This window comes from Henckelia pumila, chromosome 1 (assembly GCF_033568475.1).
Source record: "Henckelia pumila isolate YLH828 chromosome 1, ASM3356847v2, whole genome shotgun sequence".
Taxonomy (NCBI): domain Eukaryota; kingdom Viridiplantae; phylum Streptophyta; class Magnoliopsida; order Lamiales; family Gesneriaceae; genus Henckelia; species Henckelia pumila.
In genome coordinates this window covers 84,101,068-84,123,086 of record NC_133120.1, presented here as the reverse complement: position 1 = coordinate 84,123,086, position 22,019 = coordinate 84,101,068, and the positions used below count along the sequence as shown (strand labels likewise).

Genomic DNA, 22,019 nt, shown 5'->3' with positions numbered 1-22,019 from the left:
AGATCTCGATATTAGAAAAGCTAGAATTCGACAGTCTGATGCTGATATAATTATGTACAAAATTCACGATAAAAAAATTTATGTACAAAATTGGAGTGAATACATTTGTATGCGAATGATTTGATTGATATGATATGGCATCTAATATTAATATGACTAGTGCGTAATTAAATTTATTAGAGTATTGGAATGGGGCGGTTTTCAATTAATATATATTTTTTGTAAATTGATTTCTCCGAAAGCGATTGCCCATGATATATTTCGACCTTCTTGGCTTGTTTGGCATGGAAATTTATAATTAGATATGTTTGCATTAATTATCTAAAACTAACTGATTATATAATTTTTTTAAACAATTTTATGAAGGAAAAAAATATTTTTAAAAAGTTGCAAACACTTCTTTAAATAAAGATTTGCTTTTATGTCTAGTTTACTGATTAAATATTTAGTTCTATTTTAAAAATCATATTTTTATCTTTTCAAATTTATTTTATAAACAATAACACATCATCATGTCACATGAAGCCAATGACATTATAGTACCTTAAAGTTTGAGAAGAATCATAGGCACCAACAATAACGTACATACCATATATACATGAAGCTTCTTTAATAAGAACAACAAAAAAAAAAAAAATTAATAATAATTAATAACAACAACAACAACAATAATAACAATATTTATATATATATATATATATATATATATATATATAATATATATATATAGTTTTGTTATGCTGTCCACCTCCCGTGCCCACCTTCATGTCCACTTATGAGGTGGCAATCATCCCATGGATGAGATGAATCATATACAAATGATTCATCCAATGGATGAGTGTCACCTCATAGATGGGCACGAGAGATGGACAACATAGCAAAACTATATATATATATATATATATATATATATATATATATATTAACAATTAATGCCAATATCAAATTAGATAGATTTTTAGTTTTTTTGTTCTGGAGGACTGGTCTCATAGAGATGCTAAATCAAGCTGCTTATTTTTCAGTTGTCTATCATACATGTGTAAATACATATATATATATATACATATATATATATATATATGTTGAGTTATTAATTAATGGAGGAGAAAGATTACAACGATTGAATCTCGAGTCTCGTGAATTCAAATTAACTAAAAATCATGACATCGAATGCATTACACGTCGAACACCGAATACATGAGAAAGTAATTACTAAAATTTTTATTCAAAATAGAACTGTGAAAACCTTTGCAGAGGTTGCCTACTGCCATACTCATGCATGTATGGCAGTCATCTGGTAATCCTAGTAACAGCACTGAGCCATTATTGTATCTTATAAAATTTAATTATCTGGGTATGCGATAGATTCATGTAGACCATATAATTAATATTTTTTCTAATAAAAAAGCCAAAAAAAAAACTTATGTTTAAGAAGAAAAAAAAAAAATAGATACGTTTTGCCATTCTTCTTTGTACATAATCATTACCCAATCACACAATATTTTCATATATATTGTTTTCCTCGAGGGGACAGAAGAGATATTAGCAGTCAAAATAGGGGAATTAAAGGGATCAGTTGCAGCAGCGGTGACTTGGAAATTGTTGTGGGAGAGATTTAAACTGAAATTGCGTGTGTAACCAAAGTTTTTATAGTGATACCCATTTTGATTTTGACTACATACTGACATATCTGAGAACTTGTCGTGTTTTTTTTCTACTACACAGTCTTTTTCATAATTATTTCTACCTCCTAAATTTAGAACTTTTTGTCTGTATCTGCATTTTTTTTTCTTTCTTTTTTTTTTTAAAATAAAAAAATCTGTAATATATGGCTCTAATTGAAATGATTCTCCTCCTGTACGTCTAATATCAATTGGGTGACACGAGTTTCTCATATTTGTTTTTATTAATAAATTTACCAGATTTTGCTGATTAAGATTTTACCATATTGCATGAGAAGAATTATTTCAGGTGTAATATCCTGAAAGATAAAAAAAACCATTTTAATTGAAATGTGCAATATATAATTCACTAATATTATGTATGAAATGCATATTAATTATATGTTTAAAATTTTCAAATATTTTAACATAAATTATCAATTATGTTTAATAAAAAGAAACGACTTGCTTTCTAGGTTGTCACCAGTATTGATGGGTTTTGATTGTTCAAAATTAATAGGAATTTATGTTTTGCACTAATCAAAAATAGGAATTTACTTTAACGAACGATATGTTGGCCTCACTTATTGGTCTCTGACCAATTTTCCTCTTGTATCATCAAACCATATATCACCAATCAACACAACACCTACCACTATTTGATGCCAAATTCATAGCACTACTTATTTTACTTTCTTCAAATTCTACTAATTCAATAAGCCATTACTTCATATACCATTATACACGTAGGTAGTGTTTGGGGGAAAATTTATGAAACATTTATCAATTTTTTTTGAACAAAATTTTATAAAATTTTAAATTTTTGTTAAAGAAAAAATCGAGAAACACTTTTCAGAAGCTCTCATAAACACTATATTAAAGTTATATAGTACCGATATTTACAATCTCGACTTTTATAGTAGATTTTTATACCACATAAAAGTGTCATTAAATTTCATATTGTTGGCAATAATTTCATACACCAGGCAACGGCTTGCATTCGGTGATAAGGTAGCTTAACCCAATCTCGACTCACAATAAACCACGTAATTATTATTAATATTAATATATCAAATAAAGTTTGATAGGTATGTTGAGTTTTTTTTTTTTTTTTGTAGTCATTTATCTGTGCTTTTGAATCTCTTCGGATCGTTTCTAGTTTCTTCTCAAGACTTGAGTTAATATATGTTACAAGGAGAATATTCCTCTTCTATTTCAACGTACATGAACAGAATGGGTTGTAACTTGTAATTGTAAGCTAATATCCAAATGGGACATGTATTGGGCTGGGCCATAATCATGGGCCCAGGGACCCGCCCAGTTGACTTTCACCGCCATCTGTTTTGACCGAGTCAAATTTCTTAATGGAAAAGTTTGCTTACCTCATGAAGTCGTCAGCATGAAAATTTGTTTGTTTGTTAATTAATAATTATTTGTTTAACTTAATGAAGAAGTTTGCGTAGTGGGCTCCACACAATCTTGTTTGGGCTGGGACACAGCTGGGCATGGCCTCCAAATTTATCCAAGCCACAAATGCCGCGATTCAGGTGAATCCTGTGGAATCAAACAGCTGGCCCACGTACACCCCGTAACACGAAAATATCTCAGCCCCTTGGAACTGCTTCTTTTCTTCGCCGACCTTTTGAAATTCCCCCCCGCGGAAACCAATCAATCTGCATGCTACCTTGTTTCTTCCCACGAATCTGGGGTGATTGGTGAATCATTTCTTTCTTCCTTTCGTGTTTTTAATTAATTAATTAATTAATGGAGAGAAATATTGCAGTAACAGTGTGTTTTGAAGAAGAAAATGCCAGGAATCCAACCTCCACCGCCTTACTTCTCGTCCCTGATTTTTATTTTAGCACGGTGGCAAGTATATATATGCGCGTGAAACCCCGCCTCATCGGTCATTTTTCATCGATTTTTTATGCTCTCACGAGAAAAAAAAAGAAGCCCATTTTGGATTTGTCATCTGATCCAACTTCATATATATCTCCAAGAAAGATCCTTTTTCACTTTACAAGAAAACTTATGGACCATGATGGTACTACTGTGAATGCTTCTTCGTCTTCTTGGGCTGACGGAGAGTTCGATAGTGCTCCTCCACCTTCCGATCCCCTGCTACTCTCGCCTCCGTTTCGTTTCCCCGAGTTTTCGTCTGTTTTGGGCGTTGATTCTCCACAGAATGAATTCATGGGCGGTGGTTCAATAGAAGAAAGTGTGATGTTGGAAGACGGAGCAACGGGTGAGCATGATTATTTATTCGAGTCGCCGCGGCCTTTGGAGTCCTTACAGGGGATTTCGGTTCCTCCATTTTTATCCAAGACATTCGAGTTGGTGGATGACCCTTCATTGGATGCCATTATTTCGTGGGGAGCCAAGGGTGATAGCTTTGTTGTGTGGGATCATGTGGACTTTTCCAGACTGATTTTGCCAAGAAATTTCAAGCACAACAATTTCTCGAGCTTTGTCCGCCAGCTCAATACATATGTGGGTATTTGCTCTGATCTAACTCTGGGAATGATGCTGTTAAATTCCTTTGTTTTCGTACTGTTGATTAATGTTATGCATATTTTGGTGTTCATATCATGCGAAGTGTCTGTTTCATGTTCGTATTTACTTTGTGACCATCTCGTTTTGTGTTGACATTTGTAGAAATTGAAGGCAGTTTGTTCATTTCTTGACTAAATTCTGTCTGAATAAGATATCTTGAAGTGAAACTGTCTCCTAATCGTTTGTGAGACGTTGCTGTTGTTTTTCAACCCTGGTGATGCGTTGGACTTCTTTTAGCAATTTACGAAAATGCCGAGATTCTAATTTCTAAACCTTCTCCAGGAATTGATCCCGGCAAATTAAACGATGTAAGCTATCCCTCCACAGGTAGAAATTAATGCATCAAACTAATTTCTTGCATAAATTTGGTGTGAAATGTAAAATCTACGGATCATTGTGTGCTTAGAACGACATTTTTCTCCTTATGCATAAATATATACTGAAGTGGATGCGCCGATTATGACCTGGAGCTTGTTTTGATGCTTCTTATTTGTTTCCTTCTATGACTTTGTTTTATGTCAATTTCTTGGGGGTACTTCAATGCAGGGCTTTCGTAAAATCGATACAGAAAAGTGGGAGTTCACAAACGAAGGATTCGTGAGGGGGAAGAGGCATCTGTTGAAAAATATCCACAGGCGTAGATCGCCTCAGTCATCTCAGCAGATAGGCAGCTCTTCTGTTTCACAAAACAACACGGACCAAGGTGTTTTAGAAGGCGAAATAGGACTTCTAAGGAGAGAGAGAAGTTTGATGATGATGGAGGTTGTTGAATTGCGGCAACAACAGAAGGGCATGGTTCAAAATTTGGAAGACGTTAGTGAGAAGCTCAAAGGAGCAGAGAATAGGCAGAAGCAGATGGTAGCATTCATGGCTAAAATGTTCCAGAACCCGGCTGTTTTGGCTCGTCTTAAGCAAGCAAAGGAGCGAAGCAGTGTCGCTTCCCCAAGAACAATGAGAAAATTTGTGAAACATCATCAACAAGAATTGAGTACATCTGACCCATCATCCCCAAAGGGGCAGATAGTGAAGTACAAATCTGAACTCCAGGATTTTCCTAATCCCTCTGTGACATCAGGCTTCATCGACTCAGTTTCGATAGAACAACTTTCACATTTTCCTTTCCAAGCAGAGCATGTGCCTTTAGAGATGGAAACAATTGTTCAAGATGAATCGGCAATGATAAACGAGTTGTTCCTTCCACCAGATCAGTTTGGAGAAGTTCCAGTTCTTGAAAGTATCCATGATCCACTCCTTAAAGGAAAGGGCACATTCACTAGCTGGCCACAATCCAATCCTGATGAGAAATTTGTCACTTTTCCCACGGATTTTACGAAAGGGAAGAGCATATCCGAATCCTCAATGCTAGGAACTGAAAGTAGCTGCAAACAAGGAAATGCGTGGAGCATGGGCTTTGAAGCCACCGCCGGCATGTCTAGTTCCTCCGCAATGCCCTGGAACAATCCTACAAATTTTGATGCTCGGGCGTTTGGTTTTAGTGATGAGGAGTTAGATTCTTGGGACATAGAGTCACTGCAGCCAGGAGTTGGGAGTTTGCAGAATGAAGATTATCTGTTCACGCAGCTACAAAATCAAGCCAGAGAGAAGAAAATGGATCCATGACACATTCAGTTACTTCTCTTTTCATTTTCTACTGTGGTTAGATATATTCATTGCATGGATAGGATGGTATCATTATTTCATTGCATCAACTATTTTATCAGTTCTTTGCGTCCATTCATTAGCATGTTCTACAAGTCACGTGTTTTTACTTTTTAATCAAATGATAATATTTTTTTTAAATTTATGTTTGACAAGAAGGCCCCTATTTTAAATGCCAATAATTATATACAAAGGCATTGCTTGGCGACACACGTAGACAATGAACGATGCATAATATAAAAATAATAAATCAGTATATTCGGATAAAATAATTGTAAATAATATTAATGATAAAACTTTGAACAAAAAAATCAAATCAAAAAATATAACTGAAATCAATATTCGGCCCACATGTCTCCCCTTTCTCTAGCGCGCCAAGCAATGGGTCCTAATTTAAATATGGAGCCCAAAATGGAGGGAAAATTCCATAAACTAAGGCAGCTGGCAAAATTTTCATACATCTCTCCCAAACGAGACTCGAGCCAAATTTCCTGCGAAACGATTTTAGAAAGCAGAGTTCTTCTCCTTCGAAGGTATGAAGTTATGAACTCTCTTTCTCTCCGTGTGTATTATAACATATGTTCGGATCAAGCATCATTCTCTCTGCGATTTATTGAACTGACTATTTGTTCATCGATTATGTGCCTAGAGGCTAGATATGTTATTGATCTCGATTGGTTTTAATAGAAACTAGACAGATAAAAACGAAATTTCATTGAGATATGCATTCTATGATATCTGATCTGGTTAGGTTGTGTATGTTTCTGTGTTTGTACTCGCGAATTTGTTTTTTTACGTTTAATCAAAAAAAGATGATTCGGAAGAAGGTGCGATACGAATGTTTTTGCTGCAAATTCGTTAAGGTTTTAGCAGATGCGCTATGTTTGGGTATAGATGCAGTGATTCCACCTTCCTGAACTTTAGAGTATTAGCCACCAACCTCTGCACCACCAAAAGAATAAATTTATCTCAAATTATTGATAATTGATAGTAGACAATTATTTGATTTAAAGACAATATCACTAAACCACTATAGCAACGACATATCGATTATTATGGCACGAAAACGAAGGAGAGGACGTTGCCAGAAAATGTTGCCTGGAAATTGTTGTTTTTGTGAATGTGAGCGGCAACTAGATTGATTGTTTGCTCATTTTTGTTTTGTCCAATGCATGACTCAATTCTTGCAAAATATTAGAGTCGACCCTATCCGACCCATGAAAACCATTAATTTATAGGTAGAAATTATTACTTTAGATATGAATAAGATCAATTTGTACCATGATATGACAAGAGACTTAAAATATATACACACTTTCCAAATACAAAACATGTATATTTTGGTGGAATTTAATTGAAATAAAAAATGTTTAGAATATGAAACAAAATTATGCAATAGCTGTCATAGTATCTTTGCCAATCATACTAGGGAAAAAAACTACGAGGATTGCTTAGGATACCCAATTTTGGCGTTTGCACTTCCAAATTATTTACACAACATTTCCAGCTTAAAACCCAAAAATGATCCATCTATATGCAAGTATCATGTATCCTTATTCCTTAAAGTGGATACTTAGTCTTTTGGAGTTGAAGATGAATTCATCAAATTTGCAGTTAAAATTTTGTAAATAGGGTCGCATTTCAAACTATTATGTTTCGATGCGATGTAAGTTGGATTGCATGAAGCCATTTTATTTCCATTTTTATTTTCTCGTTCATGTGAATCGATGTAAAAAAAGAAAGAAGGTGCACGCAACATAATTCTTAGTGCCGAGTTGGTTCATCCGGGACATTTCAGGCAGTATGATCATGCATGTACTTTACCTTCTTATTCTTGTTTCAAGCTAGGATACCTTGTATTAATCGATAAGACAGCACTTGATTGCTGCATGACATTACCTCGAGTCGATTTTATAGTTATACTCAGGCATCAACAATAAATAATATAATAATAAAAGAAAAAAGGGCGAGTAACTGGTCAAAATTAAAAGAAAAAGCCTATCTCTTATCCCTGTAAAAATTGAAGATTTCAATTTTGATCTAGGGACAAAATCGTTGACAGTTCACAGTTTAGACAATCTCTGTTTCAGCCCAAAGTGATAAATTTATATATGTTACCATTTTCGGTTACTTTGAGAAAACCAGGCTGCCGAGGGACTTTAATGCCATGCCGCTGCTGCTCTGCTCACAACCCTACCATTACTTGTGATACAGATAACCTTCTTCTAATTTTGTCCTGCTTCTCCTTTCCGTTTGGCTAACTTGCTCGCAGGAAAGTGCAATCTGGCAATGAGAGGACGTGGTGCCCGTGTTTTCCTATCAAATCCCCTGACACAAACAAACCCTGGAAAAAAATATGGCTATCATTACTAAATTGCTTAAAGGGAGATTTCGAGTTCTTAGCTTGTTTGTAGTTTGCCTCAGAATAATAATGTTACAAACTCACACTGTTATACTATGAGAATCCTTGTGCAGGGAAGGGAGGAGTGTTTTATAATCAGATATGTCAACTTGTCTACTATGTTTTCTGTATGAACTTTAATATTGATACATTTGGGTACAGGTAAGTATAGCGGGGTGAACACAAAATGTATATGTAAAAGGAGGATGGGAGAAGGAACAAGGTATGACTTTTCATGCGTCCAATCTGTAAAAGAATATGCAATTAATTCTGAAAACAGTTTAGTAAGAAACTGAAAGTTAAAAGCAAAACAGAGACACAACTTTCAAGGATGTCATTTATCATACTATTCATATGTTCGTTATACACGAATAACTACACATCATCCGAGATGAGGATGAAATGAAAAGAATTGTAGAAGAAGATATGAAGTATGAACTACTCTGATTTGCTGAATCATTCTCACCCTCTGCCTGTATTAACATTTTTCTATTGTCAACCATCAGTATGGGGATAATTGTTGTTATCAGTCAAATATAGCTATTGTAATGATTGGCTGAGGAAAAATATACTCTCAGTGCATCTCTGATTATAGCAAGGGGTAGCAATGTTCAATTCATCGCTACTGTTCTCTTGCAAGCAAGATTGAGTTAAAAGCATTTTCCTTTGGGATTGATTTCTGCCCTCTGGTTCTTGCTATTTTTATATTTTCCTCACCTGGGAAACCCAAATTGTTAAATATGGAGATTACATCAATATGATATGAAAAGAATAGTTTACTGATGCTTAAAAGCATTTTGAATTTGTGATTTGGCAAATTAGGTGTCAGTGAAATACGTTGAAATGCAAACAATCTAATATCCACATACCTCTCCAAAAGCAATACTGGATATCTCCGGTCGCCAGCCCTGATAACAAGATTTGAGTATAATGTCAGTTTTTATGAATAACTTATATTTTTGTTATTTAATTCTATATTCCCCTTTTACCTTTAAATATTGTTGGTATAGACGTTCCAAAATACACTGTTCTCCTCGGCAAGTTCCATAGCCACTTTCGTGGAATATCCATGGGATGAAGACTACTCTCATGGTCGGAGAATACCTACAGGTAAACTAATGTTTTCATTGAATTCAATTTCAAGGAAGACTGCTTGATGAGAGTGGATCCCATCTAGATTGAAGAATGGGGTATATTATTACCTCATTTACTTGGAAATTTTTAATTTAAGATGGGGCATATTGTTACCTCATTAACTTGGAAATATGTGCCATTAAGAGGAAAGCTTCCTCTCATAGCTGTTCTACAAGGTATCTGTTATGATGGCTCGTGTTAAGTTCTATATACTGGATAAGGAATTTTGAGAGCTACCACGATAATGTCTTACCAAAAGAGTTCCCCTCACAGTTAGGGAATTCGCTTCACGGACACTGTTGCATGATAAACAAGTTTCATCATTGCATAGTTTCTGGGGCTCTTGGGAGCTACACCTTCTCTCAGGTGGCTCAATAGAGTTCACAGTTTCACCTGAGTTGCATTTGGTAGAATTAGTTAGTTGTATAGTAGTTACTTGGAGATAACATTCATTATTCAATTTCTCTTCAGAAACAGGAAGAATTACAACAGTTGTATCCTGTAGTATCAAAGCCTGAAGAAGGCTTGTACAAGTTCTCAGTAATCATAGACCTCGGAGTCTTTATACCTGGCGTCCATATAGCAAGTAGGTATGGGCAGGGATCATCTACTTCTCTTCTGTCCATCTGCGAAATATCATAATTAGGTTTGAAGTAGATTATGCATTGAAAGAATTCTCTAGAATATTACTAACCCCTTCCAGCAGAGGGTGTGAATCTGGTAGCTCATATCTGTACAAATGGTTATTGATTAGTGATCTTCTTGAAACATTATCACGTGGTAGTCGTGCTTAGAACGATTAAGTGGTTATAACTGGGATATCTTTAGATTTTAGCCATAAACAGATGGCTGGAAACGATATCACATGGTAGTCATGCTTAGAACAATTAAGTAGTTATAATGGGGATATGATACCATTTGGTTTGATTATTATTAATTTATGAATAACTTATCTTATCCAATCTCACGTTTTTTTTGTCATATATTTATCCATCTACTAATTATTTATCTTGCATCAATCAAATCATTAATTATTTATCTTACATCAATCAAATCATTGAATTTAAATTACTATATTATCTTTTATAAATAATATTATTCATATTTTAATAATAATAATAATAATAATTATTAAAAAGACAAAATGATAATTTATCATTTTCTCTAAAATTTAATCAATCAGATCAATCAAACTATAATCTATTAATCAAACCAAATAATATTTCAACTATCATTTCTTATTTATTTTTTATTATATTATATTACTTCACTCTGTATTATTTATCTTTATCACCCAAACCAAACGGTAGAGCTTAGTCGTAAATAGATGGCTGGACTTCTGATCAAGGACACAAAGTGACCACATAGCACAACAAGAAAAGATCAATCTCGTGGTTCTAGTTTGGTGATTTGCCAATTATTTCAAATTTAGGAGAATTTACTTACACTTGATGTTCCGTTCTGAGCTGGCTCACGTTTTTAAGTTTAGGCAGAGGGATCAAAGCGGCTTCTGGAGTCAAAGCTACTATGGCTTTTGATGTTTCTCCTTCCAGAATTTCTGCATTTTGCCTCATGATCTTCTGTAAATTATGAGTAAATTCTTCCATATTGAGTTGGATGGTAGGAATTTCATCAGGATCTTCACAGAAACTGTTCTCGATGTCACATTCTGGAACTTGGTTATAGCTTGGTTCTGGTGTGGCAGGGGCTTCAACGGTGGGCTCTGGTGTAGTTGGCTCTTCAATAATGGGTTGAGAGTTTCTTGCTTCAGAGTCAGCAACTATTTGATTAGGTTGTGGTGAAGGCAGCTGCAACAAATTCATTTTTTTTGCTGGATTTTGATTAGCTTCTCTTTTTTCTGTTGCAAGTGTGATGCTTTTCTCCTCCGGTGCTGGAAGAGCAAGTCTTGCACTGCACATAAATTAATCAGATTCCACTATTTAAGTTTCACCTTCCAAAAAGATCAATACTTTCATCTCAATTTACTTTTGTATCTAATGATGTATGATATATTTAACCTTCACGTAGCTAACGTTTGTCAAGCTCGTAGCCTATATTTGAAGAAAATTATAGTCAAATGATCTTTTTTGTCATCCATGTTTTAATGATTTAAGGTGGATTTAACCAGTGTTCTTCTTTCTGGTCTTTATATAGATATGACATTCTATGAAAGATACTAGCAGAGGGATCTTTTAATATGATTTGTTAGCCCTATGTCATACTCCAGGAGAAAATACTAACCAAAATTTATGAAATAAATGAATCACCCCGATGCTTAACTTTTTTTAAAAGCATGGGCCATGGAATGATGTGCATACCTTGCAAATGCACTTGCAAAATGTCGGCATTCTCCTCTCATTGGACATGCATTGCAATTTGGTTTGCTCTTTGTGCAAAATACCTGACACAAATATAATTTTTATTTTACAAATTCTACTGGTCAATCTGGCTATTGAAGATGTTTTTCTACCAATCATAACATACCTTTCCAAAAGTAATCATTTGATAATGCAGCTCATATCTATAATCAAAGAGCACCATTAGTCATTGAAGGGCGATTAAGTACTAGTGTGAATCAGTAAGTTGGCGATTGTGTTAGTAGAAATTTTATGATTACAATATTTTTTGATCAAGCTTGCAAAGCCTAGGCCACAGATATTTCTGAATTGACTCCATTATTGGGTACCTACACAAGGAAGCAGCACGTATTATTCTACCTCTTAATCTACAGTCTACACAAGAAAATCTAGTTGTGGTTGAAGTTACTAACATTTCCAGTAGATGCAGCTGAAGTGACTCAGGTAACGGCTGAAGAGGTACCCACCCTAATCGCACTGCTATACGCCCAACATTTGTGTCAACCTTTTCAACATAAGAAATACTACTGTTGGTGAAATTCTTCGATGTTCAATAAATGCATTGTTATATGGATAAAAACTTACCGGAAAGGCAAGGTGATGAAGTGTCAATAGCCGCACACACTCCACGCTCTTCAATCCCAAACCCTTCACGCTCAATAGATACTCTCTAGAAAATGTAACAAATGTATTAATGCTTTTCATTTGTTGAATGCATAAAAAGCAAATGGAAAATCTGCGACCTTACTTTGCTTTATCTGGTGGAATATCTCTCAGCCATTCCAGATCAAGGCTTCCATGATCTCTAACAAGTCGGTTGAGGAAGTCCTGCACAAGGTTTTTCCCTGATTATTAGGTGGTGACAAGGGTTCTTGGATGTCTGAAAAAGCAATGGGTATTGAGATATTAAATATAGATCTTTGTTGCTAATATCTGAACCATACCTTGATTCTCTCGGCTAGTCTATTATTCATACCCCGTTCTCGAATAGTATGAGCAATCTCATTAACATCTGCACATCTTACAGTTTCCCAGTCCACCGAGTCCATGGTGTTGGGTGTTTTCTCTCTCTTTCTCCCTCGTGCCTCGGCCCGTTTTCTTAAGCTATCCCAATCAATTGGGTCTACTTTGTCTTTTCCAATTCGTCCTCCCTTCCTTTTGGGTACGTGATCCGTATTGCTTGGACGAATATCAGGGTAATTCATAGTTAGGTGATCTTCCATGCTCTTAGACTTCTCTGAATTTTCTGTGTGACTGCTATTACCTGTGGCATTAATCAAATTTTGAGGATAGATTTGATTGTTTGATGCCTCTGTATTACAATTATTTTCTTGAAACAATATCTCTGTTGCATCTTGGCCCTTTTGGTTTTCGATTATTTTTTTATCGATCTCAATTTGATCATTGCTGCTTGACTGAGCATTTGGACTGCACAACTTTGGTCCGTTTTTGGAACTATCACCTGTGAATTTTTTACTCGAGTCCTCGAATTCAGATTCTGATGATGTTGACACTCTGCTTCCTGCAGGGGAAAGTCTTTGTCTGCTGTCAGCACAGTACAACTTGGATAAACTATAGTGTTCTGATTCTTGAGCTCCTGGACTGGGTGCTAGATGCAAAGTAGACTCACCGCAGGAACTAACAGATTTTGCAGGGGATATCCAATCATCACCTTGGATTTCTTTTTGTGAGACAAGAGACAAACTATCTTGTTGCACGTGCCCACCTATATCAAACAAATTTCTGGCCTCTCTAAAAACACAGTTTGATTCGGCCATCTGCAGAAGTTGTACAAAAGTAGGATTGATGAACCTATTTGGCACAACCCCAGCTGTTGTCACTTCCTCTGTGGTGCTCAGTATGGAAGTCCTTTCGGTGGTTTGAGCTATTGGGGAATCTGTAGAGCTGTGAGAAGAAGTCACAGAACTCTGAGACGTAAGTGCATCAACTGTATCACTCTTAGTCTCAATTGAACTAATCTCATTGTTCAAGGCAGATGTATGGAGAACAAATGGGTCATGTTTGGACATATCTGCTAGTTGGCCTCGAAAGCCATCGTCAGGTTTAATTCCATCAAAACTGCTACCCGGGGACCCGACTCTACTCACCACTTTGATATCATTGCCTTCAAATTCGTGAAGTATCTCAGAATCCTTACCACAGGCTTCTTTGTTTAACACTTCTCCATTCACTCCAGAAGTTTCATCAGGATTCAGCACATATTTTTCAGGCTCCATAGCGTGTGTATCCACTCTCTCTTCATATAATTCGGTAGAGTTGGTCTTTGACTTCAGAGGGAATTGCGCAACAAGAGACATAAAGGCAGAGCTGAAGAGTAAATGAATTGATTCAATTATTTCTGGCATCAACTACGAAGAAATCATTATAAACCTACATTTGTTAGAATTAAAAAGTCAACCAACCTAGAAAGGTGATCGGAAACATTCTGAGTGAGGAATACACCAATCACGGAGTCTAGTACTGATCCTTTCCATGGCGAAAAGCGCCTGTCTCCTGTATGGTGAAATGAAAAACGAAAGGTTTTCCCAGATAAGTTCATAATACAGAAGAAAACTACAGTTTTGAGTCTACATGAAGAATTTTGCACCAAACCCATGGATAATAACTGCATGCACATCTTTTTTTGGGAAGCCAGGAGGAGGGAGGGTACGAAGGGAAGGAGAAGTTTGTATTCTTTATGAGATACTTGGACATATATCATGTCTGTTTATTATGTATGATTCAGGTTCATCAGGATCAACGTTCTTCCATTATTTCTTGAAAAACTTTTGTTGGGGTTTGCTGCCCTACAAATGGAGGTACAGATATTTCAAATAATTAAGCAAGGTAGACTCCGTTTCTTTAATTTATTATGTACTCTACTTCCAGGCATCTTTATTTTGCTTTACTTAATTTAGCGACCGACAATATTAGAGTGGTATCTACAACAATAGATTCAACGTATAATTAGCATAATCAACTATTTGTCATGCTATCTTATCTTTCGAGTATATCTGCTGAAAGCTGTACAGTTGAATAAGATGGCAGAAGATTGTGCTTTTAGTTTACATTAAACAAAGAGATACGCATATGGATGTAGTTGTTGGAGTTGTCACTGAATGAAACCATGTTAAGTAGGGTGCTGATTTACTTCCTTTGGCCTAGTTCAATGAAATCAAGAACTCTATTCTTTTCTCTGATGATTCTCTCTGTTAGAATTTAGCCATTGTACCCACGAATCTATATGTGCTGTGTCGTAGCGAAGAATTTATGCCAAATCAATGTAGAATTTTGTTACTCAAATTTGACAACTTTGCACATTACCTTGTACAAGATGCATGCGTGCTATAAACGAGTCTGCTCTTCCACTGAATACTCTTCGTTCTTCTTCCCACCATTTTGTTTTTTCTTCATCATTTCCATCAATGCCTTCACTATTTATATTTTCTAATAGAAGTTGCCACACTCGTATTGTCTCATCGTCAAGTTCAACTTTAGGCCGTGGTCGTCTTCGTTTAACTTGATCAAATGAGTTATCAAAAGGGATAACAGCTCCACCTCTTTGATATGGAACAAGGGCATGTTGCTCTTGATAATACTTGTGGTACGCAAGAATTGCACTTTGATCTTGAACTGATACTTGGTTGCTCTCTGCTTTCAGATCAAGTTTATTAAGTTGTTCAGTTATTGCATCAATTGCAGAGACATATCTAAATTTCTTAGCCACTGGAGAACCTGCATTAAATGCCAAAACAAGTCAGAACTATCCAGATAGATGATATCTTATTTCACCTTGTTGATATTATAGTTACCGATCAAATTGATGAACCCATTGCAATTACACATATTTGACTGTTCCTTCACTGCCGTGGTTGTCTCTCTTAAAGGGTTTTTTTCAAGATTCTTGTGATTGCCTGAGGCCATCATAGGGGACTGCAAACTGCATGTTGTTGTATTGTGTCCCGTCTCGGTCCTCGAAGTATTGCAAAATACTGGAAAATACATGCTAGGTGTGCCATAATTCTTCTCTGTGTTTTGTGGTAACTTATAACTGCATGTCTGCAAGGAGTTGTAAAAAACCCCAGTTGCATTTGTGCCATAGATTTCAGATCTGACAGCAGTATCCACTCGCTGTCTCTTATAGGTTCTTGCATTTCTTTCTGTATCCAAGCATTTGCTGTTGCTGCAGTTGGAATCATTTGGAATGCTAGATGTCAATTGGCAATCAGGATTTGTTGTCATTTGAACTGCATTTTCTTCTTTGTCATGTGTTACATTAGAGAATACTATCTGGCATTTTCCTCTTGTAGCTACTCGTTCATCAGTGAGAGTGTAATCATCCTGCAGTGGACACGTCTTTGCATAAGGCAAAGGGTTTGGGGAATGCCTTTCTGGTTTTAACTGGTAACCCATATCAGTTTTCTCCATCACTACCTCCATCGTGTGTCTGCATTGCATAGTTGCTTTTAAATGATCTTTTGCATTGAGTTTCTCTTCTTGTGAGTCGATGTCTTGATTTGAAGATGGACAGTATGAGGAACCTTCGTCTTTCTCTTGGCTTTCCAAATCAAAATTTAAAGATCTTCTGCAGGAATTTCTGGTAAACCGGACAGGATTTCCATGGGCTGCATCAATACTTACCTCATCTAATTTGGAAGCTTCAGGCTTGTTGATTCCCTTTTTCCTCACATACTTCCTCTTTTCTATTGGAGTATCCTTAGAATTAGGATGACTTTTGTTTGAATCGGTTTCACTTTTCACCCCTTCCAGGGAGGCATTATCAAGATGATTGACTCCTTTTTTACGAACATACTTTCTCTTGACCTTCGTGGTGCCTGAGGAGAAAGCTGGGTTTTCAGAACTTGGTTTGGAAGGACTCTTGTTTGAACCACTTTCACTTTTTCCTCCTTCCATGGGAGTATTATTAAGATTGTTGGCTCCGTTTCTTCGAACATACTTTCTCTTGGCCTTTGTGGCGCCTGAAGTAAAAGCTGGGTTTTCGGCGGCTGGTTTGGGAGTCTTTTTGTGTTGGCCTTCTACTATTACTTTGGGCCTGTGCCTTTTCTTTCTTGGTTTCGGATTAGGTGTTTTCCTCAGGTCAGTTTCCTCTGCCCCTTCCTTGTCAGGCTTGTGATTCTCTTGTAGTTGTGTGGAATTAGTTGCACATGACTGAGATTGTTTGTTCTCTGCAACAAGTTCCTTCGCTTTATCACTCAAGATTTTGTTCACTCTTGCATCTTCTTCTACATGCATTTCACCTTTGCTTAAATATGACATTGCAGATTCGCATCCTGCTTTACCGAGCTTCTCTGGCGTCAAGGGTTCAAACAGGGACAATACACTCTTAACCATAGTTGAATTTGTATTTGTCCTGGTTGGTGAATGAAAATTACACATTGTCATGGAAGGTATTGAATTTTCCCCTGTTGGATAAGAAAACTTGTATATCAGCAAAAGTACAAGAAAATGATTAGCTTTTCATAACGTTGCAAACATATGTAGTTCACATTGCACAACAATTGTGTGGCTTCACAAGAATTAAACTTTACACTGAAGTCAGACAGGAGACTTACCTGTTAACGTTTGTTGTAGACTGTCGAGTTCTACATTGTATTTTGCTCCAGACAAATTTCCGAAGCTCAAATTAATTTGGGGGTGAAAAGAGGTAGCTAAACCACAACTTATAGCAGCAGAATCTGTCACTGTAACCACATTCTCAACTGCTGCTGGGGTTGCTCCTGCATGTGCCACCGCCAAAAGATTTCCAAACGATAGGTTGTTCCATATGTTGTTATTGATAGTGAATTTGTCATTTATACATAAATCCTCCCCATGAACTTGTGAATTTGTGTGTTGATTTGCTTGCAAAGTGTTGGAAACCCAACGAACATTAACTGAATTCGTTGAATTGTAACATGTAGGTATCGCCAGACATTGCGTTTCTTGCGGAAGATTATTCAATAATCTACCTGTTTCAATCCAATTTGCCTGATTATCATGTTTAAACCCGGAGTATTGTTCTGGATCCAACTGACTAGCATTATCAATGTCTTTTTCTTTCCCATTTGAGCAGATCGGTGGCTGTGTTGTCGAATCGGGCTTTGCTGGGGTTGTAGGAATCCAAGAACAACTATTCTGGACATCTTTGAGTTCTGGAGCCATATTTTCTCTTAAATACATTTCCCAGTAACAAAACCCAGGGAATTCCTATCTTTACTCGTTCAGCAAATTTCTCGTATCCTTTCTCTATTTATACAAGCATCTCTCTATTGCAAAACCCAGTAAAAATCTCATCTTACCTCCTTCCAATTGCACCATCGGAAGTGAATTTTTCCCGGTTTAAAACACTATTACATCATATGCCAGCGACTTTTCTTCAGAACTGCATTGAAAACACTGGAACATTTCTGTATAAACCAAAAAAATCAGAATCTGAAAAATACATCTGTACCAGATAAAGCCAGCATATCATATTAATCACTCTTCTTTTTCTCGTGAAATTATGCCGAGCAGTTTCAATTGACAGATCTCTTTAAAAAAAAATACAGGAAAAAGCCAGAATTTGGTGGGTGGAGCAAAATCGATGAGCGTACGTTAGGAGAAAAAAGCTTGAGGTTCAATTTCTCATTCCTTAATTTCATCGATATTGATTCATGATTTTATTAGTCGCCCTATTGCAATAAAATAAGAAAACCCCTGAACCTTTTTTTACTTACCCTGGTATTGCAAATTTGATAAATGTCAAAATTTGCCATGTATCTTCGTGGAAATCTCAATCAAACACCATGACTCTACAATTTAGAACAATAGGTGAGCACTGTGATTGAACTGACCTTGATCGTTGGATCTCTGGTCAAGATCTATGGAAGCGGTGGATGGTGGATAGAAACTGAAAGAAGAGAGTGTTCTCTTGGAGAAGGGAGAGAGAGACAGAGAGAGAGAGAGAGAAAAAGTAGGAAGGAGAGCTCATAACAGAAAGACCAGGACTTTAGCTATTTGAGAGAGAACATATCGATCAGATTGAAATTTTGGCGGTTTAACGGTTGAGTTCAACAGTTTTTGTGTTCGAAATATTATTTATTTATTCGAAGCGCGAAAGTTTAGAACATACAATAATATAAGGTACGGAATGAAATATAATATAATATAATATAATTCATAATATCTAGTAGCATTTGGATGGAAGTTATTTGATATTAAAACAGTAGAATAATACCGTTGGTGGGTCCATGAGAGATAAATTTTAAGAAAAAAAAGTGTATTTGTACGGTGGTAAAAGAACTATCTTTGGATCACATATGTTTAATTTCTATCACGATAATTATAGTGAAATAAGCAACGTAATTTATGTCGATTTTGCTTTGTGATGATGTTTTTAAACAATATAATATAACAATAAAACATTAAGGCTCTATTTAATTTGAGTGATATGATAAATAATATATAAATAAGTAATGTAATATAATATAATAAAAAATAAATAAAAAATATAGTTAGTATAGTATTTGATTTGATTGATAGATTGTAGTTTATTTAATTTGATTGATTAAATTTTATATAAAAATGATAAATTATCATTTTGTCCTTTTAATAATAAATAAATAAAATATGAATAATATTATGTATAAAGATAATATAGTAATTTAAATTCAATTATTTGATTGAGGTAGAATAAATAATTAATAATTTGATTGATATAAAATAAATAATTAATAGATGAATAAATAATATAACAAAAAAAGCGCGTAATTGGATAAAATAAATTATACATAAATTAATAATATAGACTATCAAGAAAGCCTAAAAGAATATTAACGTGTTTCAAAGTGACATAACATGGATTTAGTAGTTAGTGCATTAAATTAGGAGGAAATTGAGCCTACAGTGGGAGGTTGTGGGACGAGTATGGCACACGTGTGGCTACATCAAGTCAACAATAAAACAGGCGTTTGAAGCGGCGTAGCATTGCAATACGTTAGGAAGAAAGACACACGTGGATTCTCACCAGACTGACAGTTAGCTATAGCTATTAAACAGTAGAGCAAAAGTCTCCCGATAATATTTTTTGATGAAATCTTTTTCCAAATTTCAAAATTGTTCACTCGTTAGTTTTAGCTTTTAATACATATATAATCTGTCCTTAAAATTAATCTTAGAAAACGGAAAAAAATAAAAATATATCGTACAATGATATTTATAACAATTATATCAGGGTATTTTGCTATTATCTCATGAGATTTTGATATGATATCGTGAGATTTTGCATTCAATGTATCGTGAAATTTGATAAATTAAAAATTTTTATTGAATTTTTTGTGGTGTAAAAATTGTTGTACAAATTTGGTTGTACATGTAGCATTGATTTGAATTTTATTTAATTCAATAGTATACTTGAATTTTCATATTTTGGAATTATATAACAAATAATCTTAATAAATTTTCATATCATATTAAATTTATTTTGTAAAATATTATAATTAAATAAAAAAAATTAACAACAAAATATAATTAAATCAAGAATTTTAAATATAAAATATGTACAATACATAAGCTTATGTTTCATACAAAATATGGGGTTCATCTATGCTACATCGAGAGTATTTCTGTCTTTATTTCAATACCATTAGATCACCTGGAACCCTTATATTTTTATGGAAATTGAAATTGACATGTATATTGATGATCCAATGGTTAACATTTGATCGCATCATGGTAGGAAGAGTACTCCAAATATAACATAAAATAATCCCAATGGACGTTATTTGCTTATAATATATATCGTACTCCACAGATCTATTATGGATTAATGTTTAATTTGATATTTTTTGTTTTATTCTTTGTTGTAATGTACCTGAATTGAATTTTTTTTCTTTCTAAAAAAACATGTATGGATTTTATTGATGAATTTACTTACGAAATAAGGAAAGAAACGAGCCACTACGCACATATTTTGGGGTAGTTTATGTTACCTCGGAAGTATTTCTCTCTCTATTTTAATATTGTTAGATTACGTGGAACCCTTATATTTTTATGGAAATATGTATTGATGATCCAATAGTTTTAATTTGACCACATTATAAAAAAAGAAGTATTACAGTGATAGCATAGAATAATATAGTGGATACGTGGACAGAAGCACAAAACCAATTAGAAGGATGACCTTGATCCTCTCCTATGGATAGGCTTCTCAATCCTCTTGATTCTCAAGTCTTGATTGTGTTGTTAATGATACACTTACAAATAGAACAATTGTGATTCTATGTTATATCGAAATTAAGTGTGATTTATATAAAATGTCTGTTCGAATATCTTATACAAAACAAAAAACTAATAAATCTCATATTCTTACTTGGCAGTTGTGTGGTTTCCATCGAGACAGCTCTATACATGCACTCATTATATGTTATAAAGTTCGCGATGTTTGGAAGCAGACGGATTTATGGTCGATGATTTCCAAGTTAAGAGATGTGGATACTTTAGATGTTTGTATTTGGTTGCAATCGAATCTGGATCGGAAGCAATTTGAGCGGATGGCTACTCTTACTTGGGGGATATGGAAGATGAAAATGAAGGTGGTTTACGGTAAGGAACCGCAAGCGCTGAATGCAAATTTAGGGTGGTGTGATGCCTTTCTGCAGGACTTTAGAGGAAATTTATTGAAATTGAAGCCTTCTCTTCCTGAATTGTGCAGACAGTCACCAAGTTCATGGTGTGCTCCGCCGCCGGGAACGCTACAGTTAGAAGTTGATGCTTGTGTGAATGATAGATTACATCAGTTTGGAGTGGGTGGCGCGCTCCGGAACAATTTGGGAGAAAATGTACTTGTGTTTGGGATGAGTATTCCAGCACCTCAGTCCGTCGAGGAAGGTGAGATCAGGGCAATTCTTGAGGGATTGAGAGCTGCTAAAGGGATGGGTTTTAGCAGATTTTTGGTGGTTTTTGATTCACTCACTTCGGTGCAAGCAGTTATGGGTGGTGATGAGCATTTACGGTATATGGGCACTAACAACACTGATTCGTAATTTTTTAGTGGAGACACAAGCTATTGCATTATGTCATGTTAAGTGTACGACAAATATTATTGCTCATAAAATAGCTCGTTTTGCTTTTTCTTCTCTTTCGCTTTTTGTTTGGGTGACTTGGAATTTCCCATCTTGGGTGGACAACTTGTAATCTTTCATTGTGATTGAATGTTATTACGAGTTTTCTAAAAATAAAATAAATAAAATAAAATGTTCTTACGAACATCTGAAT

General features: G+C 35.2%; 2 protein-coding genes and 1 long non-coding RNA gene across 4 annotated transcripts; 2 read left to right on the top strand and 1 right to left on the bottom strand.

The window, feature by feature from the left end:
* Positions 1 to 3,239: 3,239 nt before the first annotated feature.
* LOC140890848 (uncharacterized) lies at positions 3,240 to 6,014 on the top strand. 2 transcript variants are annotated; one of them, XM_073298969.1, is made up of 3 exons: positions 3,240 to 4,155; positions 4,497 to 4,522; positions 4,761 to 6,014. In XM_073298969.1, the coding sequence occupies exons 1-3, from the start codon at positions 3,426 to 3,428 to the stop codon at positions 5,832 to 5,834; spliced, it is 1,830 nt and encodes a 609-aa protein (XP_073155070.1). In that variant the 5' UTR covers positions 3,240 to 3,425; the 3' UTR covers positions 5,835 to 6,014. The 2 variants fall into 2 exon arrangements, with proteins under 2 accessions (XP_073155070.1, XP_073155079.1); XM_073298978.1 differs by lacking the exon at positions 4,497 to 4,522 and having other exon boundaries at positions 3,240 to 4,151.
* Positions 6,015 to 7,838: 1,824 nt separating this feature from the next.
* On the bottom strand, positions 7,839 to 17,945 carry LOC140874856 (transcriptional activator DEMETER). The gene is made up of 19 exons (XM_073278307.1): positions 17,339 to 17,945; positions 15,578 to 17,188; positions 15,090 to 15,500; positions 14,189 to 14,279; positions 12,710 to 14,093; positions 12,514 to 12,593; positions 12,351 to 12,435; positions 12,179 to 12,270; positions 12,026 to 12,094; positions 11,893 to 11,929; positions 11,727 to 11,809; positions 10,855 to 11,319; positions 10,103 to 10,139; positions 9,977 to 10,034; positions 9,662 to 9,801; positions 9,523 to 9,588; positions 9,264 to 9,378; positions 9,144 to 9,182; positions 7,839 to 8,217 (listed from the first exon to the last, which is right to left on the bottom strand). Exons 1-19 carry the CDS (start codon positions 17,943 to 17,945, stop codon positions 8,099 to 8,101), a joined length of 5,589 nt encoding a protein of 1,862 aa, XP_073134408.1. The 3' UTR covers positions 7,839 to 8,098.
* Positions 17,946 to 18,190: 245 nt separating this feature from the next.
* Positions 18,191 to 21,641, top strand: LOC140874857 (uncharacterized). The gene is made up of 3 exons (XR_012148241.1): positions 18,191 to 18,379; positions 21,122 to 21,347; positions 21,457 to 21,641. It is a non-coding gene; the product is annotated as an uncharacterized lncRNA (long non-coding RNA).
* The last annotated feature ends 378 nt before the right edge of the window (positions 21,642 to 22,019 follow it).

Bases quoted from the DNA above. Each gene is read 5' to 3' on its own strand.
- LOC140890848 (XM_073298969.1), top strand. From the start codon at position 3,426: ATGGAGAGAAATATTGCAGTAACAGTGTGTTTTGAAGAAGAAAATGCC. The intron at 4,156-4,496 runs GTATTTGCTCTG...AACCTTCTCCAG, and splicing joins CCAGCTCAATACATATGTGG to GAATTGATCCCGGCAAATTA. The intron at 4,523-4,760 runs GTAAGCTATCCC...ACTTCAATGCAG, and splicing joins ATCCCGGCAAATTAAACGAT to GGCTTTCGTAAAATCGATAC.
- LOC140874856 (XM_073278307.1), bottom strand. From the start codon at position 17,945: ATGTATTTAAGAGAAAATATGGCTCCAGAACTCAAAGATGTCCAGAAT. The intron at 9,589-9,661 runs GTAAGACATTAT...CCATCATAACAG, and splicing joins CTGTGAGGGGAACTCTTTTG to ATACCTTGTAGAACAGCTAT. The intron at 9,379-9,522 runs GTAACAATATGC...GTTTACCTGTAG, and splicing joins CATATTTCCAAGTTAATGAG to GTATTCTCCGACCATGAGAG.